Source organism: Bos mutus, chromosome 19 (genome assembly GCF_027580195.1).
Source record: "Bos mutus isolate GX-2022 chromosome 19, NWIPB_WYAK_1.1, whole genome shotgun sequence".
NCBI lineage: Eukaryota > Metazoa > Chordata > Mammalia > Artiodactyla > Bovidae > Bos > Bos mutus.
Window position 1 is genome coordinate 2,783,136 of NC_091635.1, and position 14,506 is coordinate 2,797,641.

At 46.4% G+C, this 14,506-nt stretch overlaps 1 protein-coding gene across 2 annotated transcripts; it reads left to right on the forward strand.

The window, feature by feature from the left end:
• Positions 1-748: 748 nt before the first annotated feature.
• Positions 749-13,138, forward strand: KCNJ2 (potassium inwardly rectifying channel subfamily J member 2). Of its 2 annotated transcripts, none has more exons than XM_070388995.1 (2): positions 749-2,009; positions 8,106-13,138. In XM_070388995.1, exon 2 carries the CDS (start codon positions 8,326-8,328, stop codon positions 9,607-9,609), a length of 1,284 nt encoding a protein of 427 aa, XP_070245096.1. In that variant the 5' UTR covers positions 749-2,009; positions 8,106-8,325; the 3' UTR covers positions 9,610-13,138. The 2 variants fall into 2 exon arrangements, with proteins under 2 accessions (XP_070245096.1, XP_005899377.1); XM_005899315.3 differs by lacking the exon at positions 749-2,009 and adding an exon at positions 2,689-2,845.
• The last annotated feature ends 1,368 nt before the right edge of the window (positions 13,139-14,506 follow it).

Sequence of the window (14,506 nt, forward strand, 5' to 3'; positions counted from 1 at the left end):
AACTGTACTGGTGTCCAACTGCATTGGAGATTTTTTTTGTTTTTTGCTAAATAAGGACTGATTCAGCCAAAAAGATATACTCTCAGAGAAATCTATATCACATACTCGCTCCAAAAAAGTACACTTATCCAAGCACTGAATGGTTTGGAACACTAGAATTTTCCTAATAGGGACATAGTGAAAGGTCTCATTCATTAAAATGCACATTTATATTTTTCTTATAAGATGAAGCAATAGAGTTAATCAATGCTCTCCTGCATTTATAAAGTTTCAGTTATAAACAAAATGTAATTCTTCATGTTTCCTTATTTAGCTAAATAACTAAGGGAAACAGTCTATTCAGATTGGGAAGCTTCCTGTTAAAAGTCAACCTGTCTCTAATTTTTGGTTTCAATAAATAAGGCTTGATGCATATCATTCCATGGGAGGTGAAAGTGAGGTTGGTAAGAAGGACTAGGATACACGTATTTATTTGCAATTTATTTCTCATCAGTAAATTTATACAAACAACCATCATCTGAGAACTTTGCATTCATTTTTTTAAAAAAGATTTTTCCTATCCTATGCAACCATCCTGACCTGTGGTGTATTCAGTTTACTTAGAGTAGCATATTAAAATAAAACCATTTCAATCGTAATTTCAGAGAAATGGTATCCCTTTCTGGGTGACTGGTTTTCAAAAAGAGCTCATTACCTGGAAATAAGAGTGTTGGATTTTTGTGGCTTGGAAAATCCTCAGCCATCTACAGATGCATAGATTGAATCACAATAACAGAAGAGATCATCTATAAACGATGAATTTCCTCTTTCCATTTAGGTTTAATATGCTTTGAAGGATTCATCAGGCCTCTCCGGTCCAATTGAGAAATCCACGAGGAAACCCGTCTGAGAGGCAGCTCATTGCAGCGCAGTGAGCCGCACCGCATCCTTTGTCCACTGGTCACGCAGACTTAGCTTGTCTGTCTCCAGGCTCTTTCAGCTTTAGGCTACGGCCTAGCTTCCTATACATCCACCCCTTCGGCACAGTTAATCCAAACGACCCATAAATAGCACTTGGCTTCCCACAGGTTAAATGAGACCTCCATGGTGTGACCCATGATTCCCACGGAGAGGGCTTTAAAAGGTAAGAAAGTTGGTGGCAGGGCTCGAACCACTGTACCATGGCCACCAATGGAATGAAACAGCCAGGCGCTTGGCTGTCAGAGTCACACCGCCTGCAGAACCTGTTTCAGGCCCTTTTAATGTCTGTGTCTTAGGAAAGTGACTAGGAAGAGCGGCACGCTGGCTGAGGCAGGATTCAGAGGGACCCGTGAAGCCCAAGCGCACTTCACCAGCACCTCCTAGGGGCCGAGCGCGCGAAGGAGGCTCGGAGGTGGGTCCCGGCGCGAACCCCGGTTCCCGGTCGGTTTCATTCTCGCGCTCGCGCACAGCCACTCCGGCGGTACCGCCCAGAAAGACGAGCTAGCGTGTGGAAGTTGTTTGGCGTCTCCAGGAGGCCCTGGAGAGGTTTAAACTACGCGGAGGACACATTTGATCGCTTGAGGAAATAAACATTCACCACACACACACACACACACACAGGGACGGCAAACTTGGTATGAGGAGGATTCTTAAGTATTCTTTAAGAGCAAAGCTTCGTGATGACACCAAAATGCTCAGGCGTGCGCGGCTCCGCAGTGTACACACACACACACACACACACACACACACACACACACACACACACACACAGTGCTCCAGGGTCCACGCCCGGTTCACACTGCGGTTGACAGCGCTTGTGAAAGGGTCTCCGTGCCCTCGCCCGGTTGCTGGGCGGGAGGGCTGGGAGGCGCCGGCGCGTGGCAGCGCTGAGCGCCCGTAGGAGTTGCTCCTGCAGAGAATTCAGGAGTCTAACTGCTCTGGGTTTAGATCAGCAGAGCGTGCCGGGCGCGCTGGTGGATACCGGGATTGAGGGCGGACCCCGCGGCAGGGAACGGGCCGTTCACCCTCCCGAGCAGCCCCGGCGCTCTGTAAGTAACTCGCCCCCAGTCGGGAGAGGGAAGGGCCGGGCGGCCCGGCGCGCGTCGGCCCGCGGTCGGGCTCTGCGCGCCGCTCGCGGTCCCTTTCCGCGTTGCATCGGCGGCTCCTCCTCGCCCCGCTGGTTCAGCCCAGGATTCGGGGGGCGGGAAGGATCGCGGGGCAGGGGTGGGAGGTTGCCCCGGGTGGGAGGGAAGGGGAAAGGAAGACGCGCCCCCAGCTGACAGGCAAGCTTCCCAGGCGGCCACCGGGCGGCCGGGATACCGGCCCTCCGCTAGCCCCTGGGGGCGCGCGCCCGGCCCCGCCGCCGCCGAGGACAGGAAGGGGCCAGCGTGGGGCTGGCCCCGGGGTGGGAAGCTCGGCCCACAGGCGGGGCTGCAATTAGGCCGCCGCCGGAGCCGGGCCGCCGGCGTCCCACCTGCTGCGGGCCCGGCCGGGCGCGGCCGCCTCCTTCTTCCCGGCGGCCGGGCGTTGGGGGCGCGCGGGGCGGGAGCCGCGGCAGGTTCTCGCGCCGGCCCCGCGGGCCCCGCGGGCGCAGCATCCTCCCCCCGGCGCGGTCCCCGCGGGGCCGGGAGCGCGGCGATTGGCCGGCGCGGCCGGGGGCGGGGCCGGGCGGCCCGGTGCCTCGCGGACGCCTCAAAAGAGCCCAGGAAAGCGCAGAGCGCACTGGAGACCCAGCCCGCGCTCAGTCCGCCCCGGCGCCGGCCCGCTGGGTCTTGGGAATTGCTGGTTCGCTTTGGCTCCCTCGCTTGTACAAACTCCTGGATCTCACATGCCTCTGTAACCCCCACTTCCACTCCATGTCCCCATGCTCCTGCGCCAGCAACAGGTAAGGGCTGCTGCGTGTTTTCTTCCCTCCTTTGCTCTCCTTGCCTGTGGGTCCCGGGGAGAGGACTCGGGCTTCCGTCCCCGACCCGGCCCGGCCCGGCCGCCCCAGAGGTGCCCAGCTGTCAGGCGGCCTTTAGTTCTCCCCCACGCGCCGGAGTCCCAGAGCCTGCCTATAGAGTTTGTGTGCGCACCAGAACATCCTCAGAGCTAAAAATACTGAGACATGCTTGGAACAGTTGAGCAATAGAAACATTTCTCTGCAGCATCTGTTTGTGCTCATAACTTCCAGTGCACCAGCTGTAGCGAGATACTCAGTTGGGAGACCCGGGCGAGGGAGCCTCTGTTCGATTCTGTCTCTCAGGAGGAAAAAAAAAAAAAAAAAAAAGGCAGTGGATGCGTCTAGAAAACCGGTCTCAAACCTTGGCAAACCTTGGGACTCAGCGCCGGTCTCGATCCTTGGCGTCTTTCCTCCCCACCCCCTCTGTCATTGCTTCAAGTGTAGCTTGAGTTCCAAACCCAGCGAGCTTCTCTCAAAGTTGCTTTGCTGGGGAAGAGAACGGGAGCTCGCGCTGGATCTGAGCCCTAAGATCGCGAAACTTGCACACCTCCCCTAAGCAGCTTGCTCTTCTTTGGAATAATCACGTTAATACCGAAATTTGAAGACGGTCAGGTTTCAGGGAAGCACGGTGGTCGAAACGACTTGATTCTGCAAAGGATTGCATCATAACATAGAGTCATCATGACAGTTGGAAAAAAAATCGAGATAGGAAGTGGGCAGTTTATTGTCTGTGTCTGGGTGATCCTGTCAGCAGGATGGTAACTAAGATGCGGCTGTGAATCCTGGGATTTCTATTAACCAAGAATTTACCTTTTAGGAAATCAGGCCTGATTTGAAAGCGTGTTTTGGGTATTCAAAGAGTGCCTATTGCTTTGTGCCACTTGCTTTCATTCCGTTAGTAATCCGTAGGCTGTCATTTTCTCCCACTAAGGACTGCTGTATGCCTGCTCTGTGTTACCTGTATGCTTGCTAGCTTTTTCCCTCTCACTTTCACGCCTGCTCCAAGTGTTTTATTTTTATTTGTCATGATCCAGAAAAATCCCCAGTTTGAGGAATTAAGAGACTGACTCTAAGGATGGTGGGAGGGGTCAGAGTCGGGGTCAAGGTCATGTCACTTTGCTTGCACTCCCTGCCCCTCCCCCCTGCTGGCACTTTCTTTTTGTGTTATTGCTCTCCATAGGAATATTTGTTCTGAGCTCTTGTAAACTGACCTTAAAAAAAATAGCACGCGGGGTATTTCTGCTTCCTTCTACTTCCTTCAGACTTTCCGGCTGCCCAATCCTTGTCGAGTCCTTGCATGACTTTTTGAGTAGCATAAAAGACCGACCATGTCTTTACCTGGACAGAAGGACAGTTTCAAACTTTTTTTTTTTTTTTAGTCTTTATTATTGTTTGCTATAGAGATATATAGTTCAGCATGTGCGCATACCAAGTGATGCTATATGCATTGTTGAGTATGAAAGATGTGGGGTTCCCATAGATGAGTGGGTGCCCCTCCTCTCCAAGAGCCCCTCCCCCTCCCTTTTGTTTACTGAGCTTCTGAGAGGTTGCTTTGCCAGCCTTGAGCTCTCGTAGCAACCGTGTGCCCAGAGCACACTCAGGCTGGTCTATATGGCGTCAGCTGGGGAATAGCTGCTCTAAACACTCATTAGCAGACCTCTCGTTCAGTCCTTTTACCATCCCTGTCTCCTCTCTTTACTCAGAAACTTTCTTATCCGCTCCACACCACGACCATAAGAGGGGGCCCACTTATTCTCATTTAGTCTTCCTGGTTAGCATGTCTCTGTTCTTGGATTATCCATCCTGGGAATATCTCGGTGATGGTAAAAATGATCTGGATACATTCATTACACCGTATTATCTCTTTGGCCTCATCTCTGTCTCCAGCTCTCTCTCCTTTAACATCTACCTTGAGATGGAAGCCCTGAAGTATTTTTTTCCACTGCTTATGCTTAATTTGGGCTCAGCCTATAAATAGTCTTAACATGAAGAGCAGCACATGTAGCCTCTCCATTTCCCAGAAATACTTTCTTCCTCACTGGTTATGCCCTGGGTAAAAATGATTGTTTGTGTCTATTAAGTTTATTTCAGGCCCTTACATATTCTGGCTGAAAATGGGGGCATTTGCACATTGTTCATCAGATCACACGTGAATTCTCCCACGCTGTGCCCCTCAAGGAGGGCAATCACTGGGGGTTTTCATCGGTTCTTAATCAGATGATTCTCAAGAACTTACTTAGAATGTGGCCCTAAAATGAAGTTGCACGAAAGCCCTATTCCTAATTAAAGTGTTTTCCCAGATGCTCATGAATTGGTGATTTTCAGTGTGAGAAGTGCAGGCAAGGACGTTTTCTGCTTGCCCGCAGCCACTCAGGCATGTGGGCAGGTTAATAGGAAAGACAGTCTTCAGAGTGGAATATTAAGACAGTTACCCTATCAGACTTTGGCAGCGTCTCAGCTTTTGCTGTATCATCAGCTCCACCAAAGTCTGAATACACATCATGCGTGTGCACATATACACACACGAATCTGTTTTGGAACGTATCTGCTGGAGGTGACAAAAGTTTCCATTTTGCCAGAAAAATCTTTCTCCCCCCCCGCTTTCCAGGCAGAAATGGTAAATTTCTAAATGATGCTCCGCATATGGAACAAATTCTGTCATTAGCAAGGGAAATAAGACAATAATAGTCACTCAATACAGGCTCTCTTCAAGAATCTAAATGCGGAAAGCTATTCATTCGTAGGAAGCTGGTCGTGTGTGTTTTGTGGAATTCAGACGAATGTCCTGGGGTCAGGATTTTTAGAAAGTCATAATTCAGTCTTTAGATTTCATATGACTGTTATGCTTTAATCTGGAAAGAGCAGAAATCAGTCAGATGAAATTTGAGACTGTCTACTCTTGGTCCGTAATGGTAACTCAGATGGAACGATTGTTTTGAATCATGAAAAGGGAATTTCTTGGTGTCAGCTTATAAGATCCTGAAGTCAGTCAGAACTCACAGATACAAGCCTATTTAAATGAGGCCTCCCTGCTGCCCCTTTCTTGGAAAATGCACCTGCACTTGGTGTCATATTATTGTCTATATTTGTGTGTGTGTCGAAGGGCTTGGCAGTTTCATATGAGCCAAATGAGCTGAAATCTTTGTTTAAAAAAATTCTTTCTGTGTCCAGGGTCTAGAACCCTGAGGAATCAGAGTCTTGTTTCTTTTGTCCAAGAGCAAACTTCATGGGAAGCAGACAAAACATTGAAGCAGGTGGAAGGGTAAGAAGACACAGTACTTTCTTTTTATAAAGTAATTCAAAGGCAGTTTCAAATCGGGCATCATTCAGGTGTCAAAAGCTGCCAAAATGTAACACACATTGCAATTTTCACAGATGACTAATCTCAGGAAAAATGTGTTGGGGCACATTCTTGCATAATAACTTGGATAAAGAGGCAGAAGTGAAACGACTGTAACAAGTCATTTTCAAAGACAGTGCACCTTGCCTTTTTACTCCGGGGGTGCGTGAAAACGGATCAGTGATTTGCTGTCTTTGCAGCTGGTCTGGTTGCACGTGGTTCTGTTAACTGCTTCATCTGAGTGCGGTTTAGGGGGAGAAAGAAAAAGTGGTGTCTTCGTCATCAGGGTGTCGATGAATCTCTGATCCTGTCTATCTGCTGTTCACTGTCCCCCTTTAATCCAGGAGACAGCTTTGGTGGTTTGAAAGTCAAGCATTCCTCCTATTTTTCATTTCTCTGCTGTGTTCATTTTAAAATTTATATTTGGTTGTCAAAACACCCTAGACTTTCTCCCAGCCTTTTGCAAATCCAGGAAAAATTATATCCTTTGGACCAAACATGAAAAGTCAAAAGTCGGTAGATGATTTTTAACTACAGGGGCGGGGGTGCAGGGGGCGGGAGATGAGCAGAGAGAGGAAAACTGGAAACTGCTGTTTATTTGTTCACATTAGGTAAAGGTGAGCATCTTCTCTACAGGAACAGAGGTCAGAAAGCAACGCTGCAAAGTGTGAGTGAGCTGAGGGGGGCCTGTGACTTACTGCTACAGAGGTGTCTGGGTTTGAAAACACACAGAGTTGAACTCCCGTGAAATGAGTCCCAGCCTTATCTCAATCCACTGAAGACCTGATCCTTGAGCACAAAGGTGCTTACTTCCTTGCCTGTCATTACACACGGCAGTCCCATCTCCAGAGAATTTCAAGTCTCTCATTGCTAAGCAACAGGATCACTCTGTATCCCCCAGAGTGAGCCTGCATCTTCAAGTCAGAATCACTTGCAGGAACAGAGATGTTATCAGGAGTTTCTGCCGCTTTTGGTGGCTGCTGTCAGCGTGTGATGTGATGGAATAAGCCCAAAATGTCTCCAGAAACCTGCGTCCCTTTCAGATGATTGGAAGGGCTGTCTGCTCAGTTTTGTCTGTTAAATGAACTAGTCAATGCTTTTGAATTTCAGCCTCGTCATTGAGGGCTGTCATGTTCTTCCACAATGCACCTGCTGCCCGATGAATATGAACATTCTGCATTCATGTGAAATGCTCTCTGACATGTCCGAGTTCTTAAAGCTTCATGGCAAACCTGAGAGTTAGAAAAGTCTTTCTTCCGCTTAATCACCAGGGACCCTAGCAAGTAGAGAAGGCAAAAGAAGAGCATAAAAGGAGACAGTAGAATATTCTAGATTTCTGGCCAAAAATAGGGAACAGGAATCTGAGACTTTGGATGAAGGGAAGGGATAATTAGGGATGGATATGTGCGCACTGCTATATTTAAAATGGACAACCAAGAAAAGTCTGCTGTACAGCACAGGGGACTCCGCTCAATGTTCTGTGGCAGCCCGGATGGCAGGGGAGTTGGGAGGAGAACGGATACATGTATAAGTATGGCTGAGGCCCTTCGCTGTCCACCTGAAAGTATCACAACATTGTCAATCAGCTATACTCCAATATAAAATTTAAAAGTTAGAAAAAAACATTTTCATGAACAACTACCTCTTCTGTGTTTAGCCACATCATGTTTTTAAGTAATATAGGAAAATATTTTCTTTCTATTTCTTTAGGGCTACACAAAGAAATAAAAACCCCAGCAATTCAGCATAAAGGACATTGACGTGTATCTGTCTCTGTTTCTGGCTAGGAACTGTTGCATTAGAGAGTAGAACCCTTTCCTAATGAACTTCTTTTGTAATAAAAGATCTCTCTCTTTTTTGCAGGACCTGTTCTCTGGATGTCAGCTGAGTTACTAAGGTGACTCTGCATGTCAAGAGACAGACCTTGGTAGCCAGAACCTCAAGGCCCCTGGAGACCCCATCCCTCCTTCTTTTTTTGTGCGTGTGGGTCCTCACTGAACATTCAAACCTGTTTCTCCAAAGGGTTTTGCAAAAACTGAGACTGTTTCCCAAAGCAGAAGCGCTGGCGTCCACAGCAGAAGCGATGGGCAGCGTGCGCACCAACCGCTACAGCATCGTCTCTTCAGAGGAGGACGGCATGAAGCTGGCCACCCTGGCGGTGGCCAACGGATTCGGGAATGGCAAGAGCAAAGTCCACACCCGCCAGCAGTGCAGGAGCCGCTTCGTGAAGAAGGACGGACACTGCAACGTGCAGTTCATCAACGTGGGCGAGAAGGGCCAGCGGTACCTGGCGGACATCTTCACCACGTGCGTGGACATCCGCTGGCGGTGGATGCTGGTCATCTTCTGCCTGGCTTTCGTGCTCTCCTGGCTCTTCTTCGGCTGTGTGTTTTGGTTGATCGCGCTGCTCCACGGGGACCTGGATGCGTCCAAGGAGAGCAAAGCCTGCGTGTCCGAGGTCAACAGCTTCACGGCTGCCTTCCTTTTCTCCATCGAGACGCAGACCACCATCGGCTACGGCTTCCGCTGCGTCACGGACGAGTGCCCTGTGGCCGTCTTCATGGTGGTCTTCCAGTCCATCGTGGGCTGCATCATCGACGCCTTCATCATCGGTGCGGTAATGGCCAAGATGGCCAAGCCCAAAAAGAGAAACGAGACGCTGGTCTTCAGCCACAACGCCGTGATCGCCATGAGGGACGGCAAGCTCTGCCTCATGTGGCGGGTGGGCAACCTCCGGAAGAGCCACTTGGTGGAGGCGCACGTGCGCGCGCAGCTCCTCAAGTCCAGAATCACCTCCGAGGGGGAGTACATCCCCCTGGATCAGATAGACATCAACGTGGGCTTCGACAGCGGCATCGACCGCATATTTCTGGTGTCTCCCATCACCATCGTCCACGAGATCGATGAGGACAGTCCTCTGTACGATCTGAGCAAGCAGGACATGGACAACGCAGACTTTGAGATCGTGGTCATCCTCGAGGGTATGGTGGAGGCCACGGCCATGACCACGCAGTGCCGGAGCTCGTACCTGGCCAACGAGATCCTCTGGGGTCACCGCTACGAGCCGGTGCTTTTCGAGGAGAAACACTACTACAAAGTAGACTACTCCAGGTTCCACAAGACGTACGAAGTCCCCAACACGCCCCTGTGCAGCGCTAGGGACTTAGCGGAGAAGAAATACATCCTGTCGAACGCTAACTCGTTTTGCTACGAAAATGAGGTCGCCCTCACGAGCAAAGAGGAAGACGACAGTGAGAACGGGGTCCCCGAGAGCACAAGCACGGACACGCCCCCGGACATAGACCTGCACAACCAGGCCAGTGTACCTCTAGAGCCCAGGCCGTTACGACGGGAGTCGGAGATATGACTGAGTCCTCCTGGGGAGTGCTTCCTCTGAAACACGGTCTGTTGGTCAAAGGCCCAAAACAGTTACGCACACGACGGTACCAGGGGCAGGTGGTTCGAGGCAAGTGACCACAAGGGACTGGGGCTAGCGCGGTGGTTTTAGAGAAAGACTGTAAGCGCGAAGACGAACCTAAAGCACTAAACAGGCCTCCCCGTGGCCCGAAGGCGCATAACACGTTGTAGAATAAGTTATGGGGTGTTTGTGTTTGTGTTTTGTGTTTTGAACCAAACTTGAACTTGCAGGCAAGCCTTGGTTGGTGGGGTGTTTGACTTCTCCAGAAAGCTTCTCTTTGGGGAACAAGAATGTTTTTAAATGGCATCACATTTTTCAATGTTTTAAAGGCAAGACTCTGCCTTAACTTTTGAAAAGCTGCTAACTACACCAACACGTGTCGTATTGTTGCAGTGTAGTTTTTTTTTTTTTCCTTGTGTGTAATTTAAAAAGTCAGTGTTGAACTTTGTTGAAAGCTCATGATATGCGCTTCAAAGTGGCAAGTATTTGGCTATTAGCTGCCAAACGAGAGCCTGATTTTTTGAGGCCAGTAATTTGTTTGCTAGAATTGATTCTCTCTCTCCCTCTCGTGCTGTCTGTCTCTCTGGTTACATAAGGGCATTATGTAACACTAGCCAAATGGTAGCCTCCGGGCTGTTGTTAATGTTTTTTTTTTTTTTTTCCCCTCCAAGATGTTAATGGGTTATCTCAAATTTTTAGTTAGACTACCTAAAATAAATACCAAAGATAATGCACATTTTTGCACAGTGGAGCTTACACTAAAAGGGAAAGAAAGCCCCACGGCTGCCTTGAAATCAAGAGACAAGAACTTTGAACCTCAGCAAGACCTTGAACTACCCTCTCTTTTTGCACCTTATTGAGAAAATAGAACATCACACACAAAGTTAAGTGTGGTGCTTTTAATTTTTTGCTCTTTCATGTAACTTTCATGTCATAGGAAGAAGACAGGGGAAAGTAAAATTCACACATACACACACATGAAAGATATAAGCAACTTTCCTTTCCTTTGAGGTGGTGCTGGACAGGTGAATACAACTTTGAGCGATGATGATGACCCCTTAGATTTTTTTTTTCTGGATTTTTCCATGTTTTGCACATTCCAAAATTTATCCCAGAAGATAAGACCTAGGTTGACATGAGTTGGCACCCTCCGTGCTGAGCCATCCAACTCGAAAGATCAGTAGGTTTAAACCTTCAGGCTGAATTCCTTGCCCTGGTGGTGGGTGCATCTCTGGCTTGAGTTTATTTTCTAAAAGATGCCACGCCTGGCCCGTGGGCTGGTTCTTCCCATCAGACTGTTTGGACCGAGTCCTCCAATATCTGAGAGGGTTGTGAATGCCCCAGTGAGAAGTTAGCAAGATGTGGAAGAGCCGTTTTGATGTAGCTCATCAACTTAAGTATTTAGGAAGAAGGGGAACATTGCTTTTTTTTTTTTTTTAATGATAGCAGGAATGAAAATGTCTCAGTATTTTAGGGTCAACAAGAGCCACAACAATCCTAACAGCGTCACAAGTAAAGGAGATAATGGTCTAAAAGTGTCCTTTCCCTCCGGTGGATCCACACTTGTCTTTGAATCCAAGTGGATCCCTTTTGCCTGTGGAGACCTGGAGCCTGTTACTTGGGGCACATCATTTCCCAGAAGCTTCTCCTGCCTGGCTGCCTGACTCGCTAGGAACATTTTGTTTGGTTTGGTTTTCCGCTCTAGCTTGATATAACGGAACTCTGTTTTGGTTTAAAGTTCCTTATTTGTGAATTCTGGGGTCACTGATTTTTTTCTTTTTCAATGGGAGTCTCAAAATCAACTCTCTTTACGGTATTACACCCCTGTATGCCATTAAAAAACAGCTTGTTCTAGAATCCTGTATTTCATCAGCCCGTGTCTGGGATGGCCTCTGGTTCCTGACCAGCCGTATCTGCATGGGGTGCCTGCAGTCAGAGGACAGTCTCTGCTCTTGTCTGCCTTTCGAGTCGGTGGGTTTGAACCCTGTGCGGTTATTTGCATGGAAACCAGATTAGAGCCATCAAGCGAGGGGATGTTATGTGAAGTCCAGACTTACAGGCCGATGGGGGAAGTTGTTTAGAGACTTAGAGGAATTGGGATGGAGTGGACACAGAATGTACAGCCTTCTGTACATGGCGACCGTCCTGCCATTGATAGGGAGAGGGTGTTGAGGGTTTCAGCTGCTGCTATTCCGATACTTTTGCAAAGGAAAATAATCAAACCAAAGAGTATTCCGTGATCTGTAAGTTACATGAAGATACAGTGGAGGATGGGGGTGACAAAGGCACCTTCTTGTCGCACAGTACTGCCACTTAAACACTTGACATATTTGCAGTGGGGCGGATGGAGGGGGGCAAGAATGAGGGAGGGAACTCTTGCAACTTCTTTCTAAAAAGAGAAAAAAAAAAATTAAAATTTCTGGTGCACAGGTTTGTTTTTTTTTTTTTTCAAGAAAATTTTGCAGAAGCTATGTTTTTAAAGTGTACATTTTATAAAGTTTATCAGATATTTTCATATTTAAAGCCAAATGTAAATAGAAGTCTGTAAAGGGAAGAAAATTGCCATAGAAAGTATAATTTCAGTGCAGCAATTTCTGAGAGCTAGTACCTATATGCTACCGGTTAGCATGGTTTTAGCAAATATTTACCAGCCTTATAAGGTTTGTCTTGCTATGTTCTCCTGTTATTTATTTCAGCATGGACTGTTCATTTGAAAACTTTTTCTAGGTATTAGTATTTTAACAGTTACAAGCTTTAAATGGCAATTTTTGTGTTTTTTTGTTTTTTGTCAAGAGCCAAGACACAGTAATGCACAATGTTTTTTTTTTTTTTTTTTTTTGCTGCATTTTACCTTCAGAACCTTGGTCTTTATTGACTGGGTCTCCTTACTTAGTGCACACATGTCGTGGGAGAGCAGACTGAAGACACTCACACTGAGTATCTGGGGTCTGTTGCCAGATTCTTGTTGCTTCTCTGTTGCAAGCAAACCCCCACTGAATTTATTTAGGAGTTATCCCCTTGTGAAGAATCTGTGCCCGTAACTGGATGGGCATTATATTTTTGGGAGGAGGTTTAGATTCCTGGGTATCCTATTTTTAAATAAAAGGTAGACAAAGTGAATTCTATTTTGATTATTGAGAAAGGAATATTAATAGTTTTCTATCCCTCTAGGATTATACTTGAATCAGACATTTTAAGGATGTCACCGTAACTCTGAAGTCATTTCCAAATTCCTGATGACAATTTGTTCAGTTTGTTTTACATATTTTTTTTTTTTTAATTCTATCAGTGCATTATTCGTCCCTTCCTGTCCTTTCTTCCCTGTCAGCTCCCATCTCAAACCTTGGTGTTTATTCAGTGCATTTTGTCCCCTGAATATTGTTACCCTGGCAAGAAAACAAATGTTGGTTCATATTTGATGATAAGCCACACAGTAAAAGCAAAAAGCCTGTTCTGAGAAGCAGAGTGGATTTTTTTTCACTCTGTATCTAATAAAGTTAAGATTGTTTAAAAAAAACAAGTGTTGCATAGTCACTTACTCCCAACAAATCCCTTTTCTAGTTATGTTGGGTTTCAAGCTCTGGGCTGCAGTGAACTGAACAACCCCAGTCTTTGACAATCCTGAATTATCATCTTCCCATTTCCTATCTTTTTGTATCTGAAGTCTTCCTAATGTACTGCACAAACCATGGATTGTACATATTTTTATATATTATGTCTTATTTTATTATTTCTAAATAAAAAGTTAAAAATTGAAAACAAATCAGTGCAAGAAATTTTTGGGCTCTCTGTGTGATTCCTGTAGCATCTCAGATAGAAACCAAAGGTTCCCAAATGAGAGGACATAAACCCGGATAGGTGGGATGAATGGGACCATAGAAATCTCCAGAACAGGCGTGGTGCAGTGGCAAATTACCTTAATCCCAGTAGGAGGAAGTCGGGCCTGGATTTTGTTTGTGGACAGAATGCCCTGGGTGGAGAGGAGAGAGAAACAACCAAAAAACAAGCAAACAAAAATAACAAAAAACTATTGAATAGAAGGCTTAGATTTTAAGCCTCTGTGTAATGATAAAAGTTACTTTGTTGAGCTTAACTCTGTGTAGGGTTCAGCTTTATATTAGCTCATTTCCCCAAAACCAAATCAGGTTGTTATATTCCCATATAATAAATCAGAGTTGGCAAATATGTCCCATCAAAGGCCAGATAGTAAACATTTTTGGCTTTGTGAAACAGTTCTTTGTCTCCACCATGCAGCTCTGCCCTCATACTACAAAAGCAGCCACAGATAATATGAAAAAAAGGTGCAGCTGTATTACAATAGAACTTTACTTATAACAGGTGGTGGGCCAGACTTGGCCCATGGCCTATAATTTATTGACCTCTGTTATAGATGAAGAAACCAAGGCTGGATTTTAAAGCTAATGAATCATTGAGCTGATACTCAAATGCAGGTTTTATCTGCCTCTAAATTTCATTTAATCCACTAAGCTCTATGGGTGTTTTAGAGAACATAGTTACCAAGGATATGTGGGTCTCAGAGAAAACATCAATTCCTCTGGCAGATTTTGAATAGCTTAACTGTTTTTCACCAGTGGAAACACTGCAGAAAATCTCCATTCTGAAATATGGATTGCTCCTTAAAATTTTTCCTTTAATAAATACTCAATATTTTTCCTTTTAACAAATATTTTTCCTTCAATAAAGTCCTTAGTGTGATTCAAAGTGGTTCTAAGCTCTTTATGAGTATTAAATAATTTAATCTTAGTGGCGTCTGCACTATTATTATCCTTATTTAATAAATGAGGCTACTGAGACTCAGGGAGGTTGAGTGTCTTTTGTGAATACA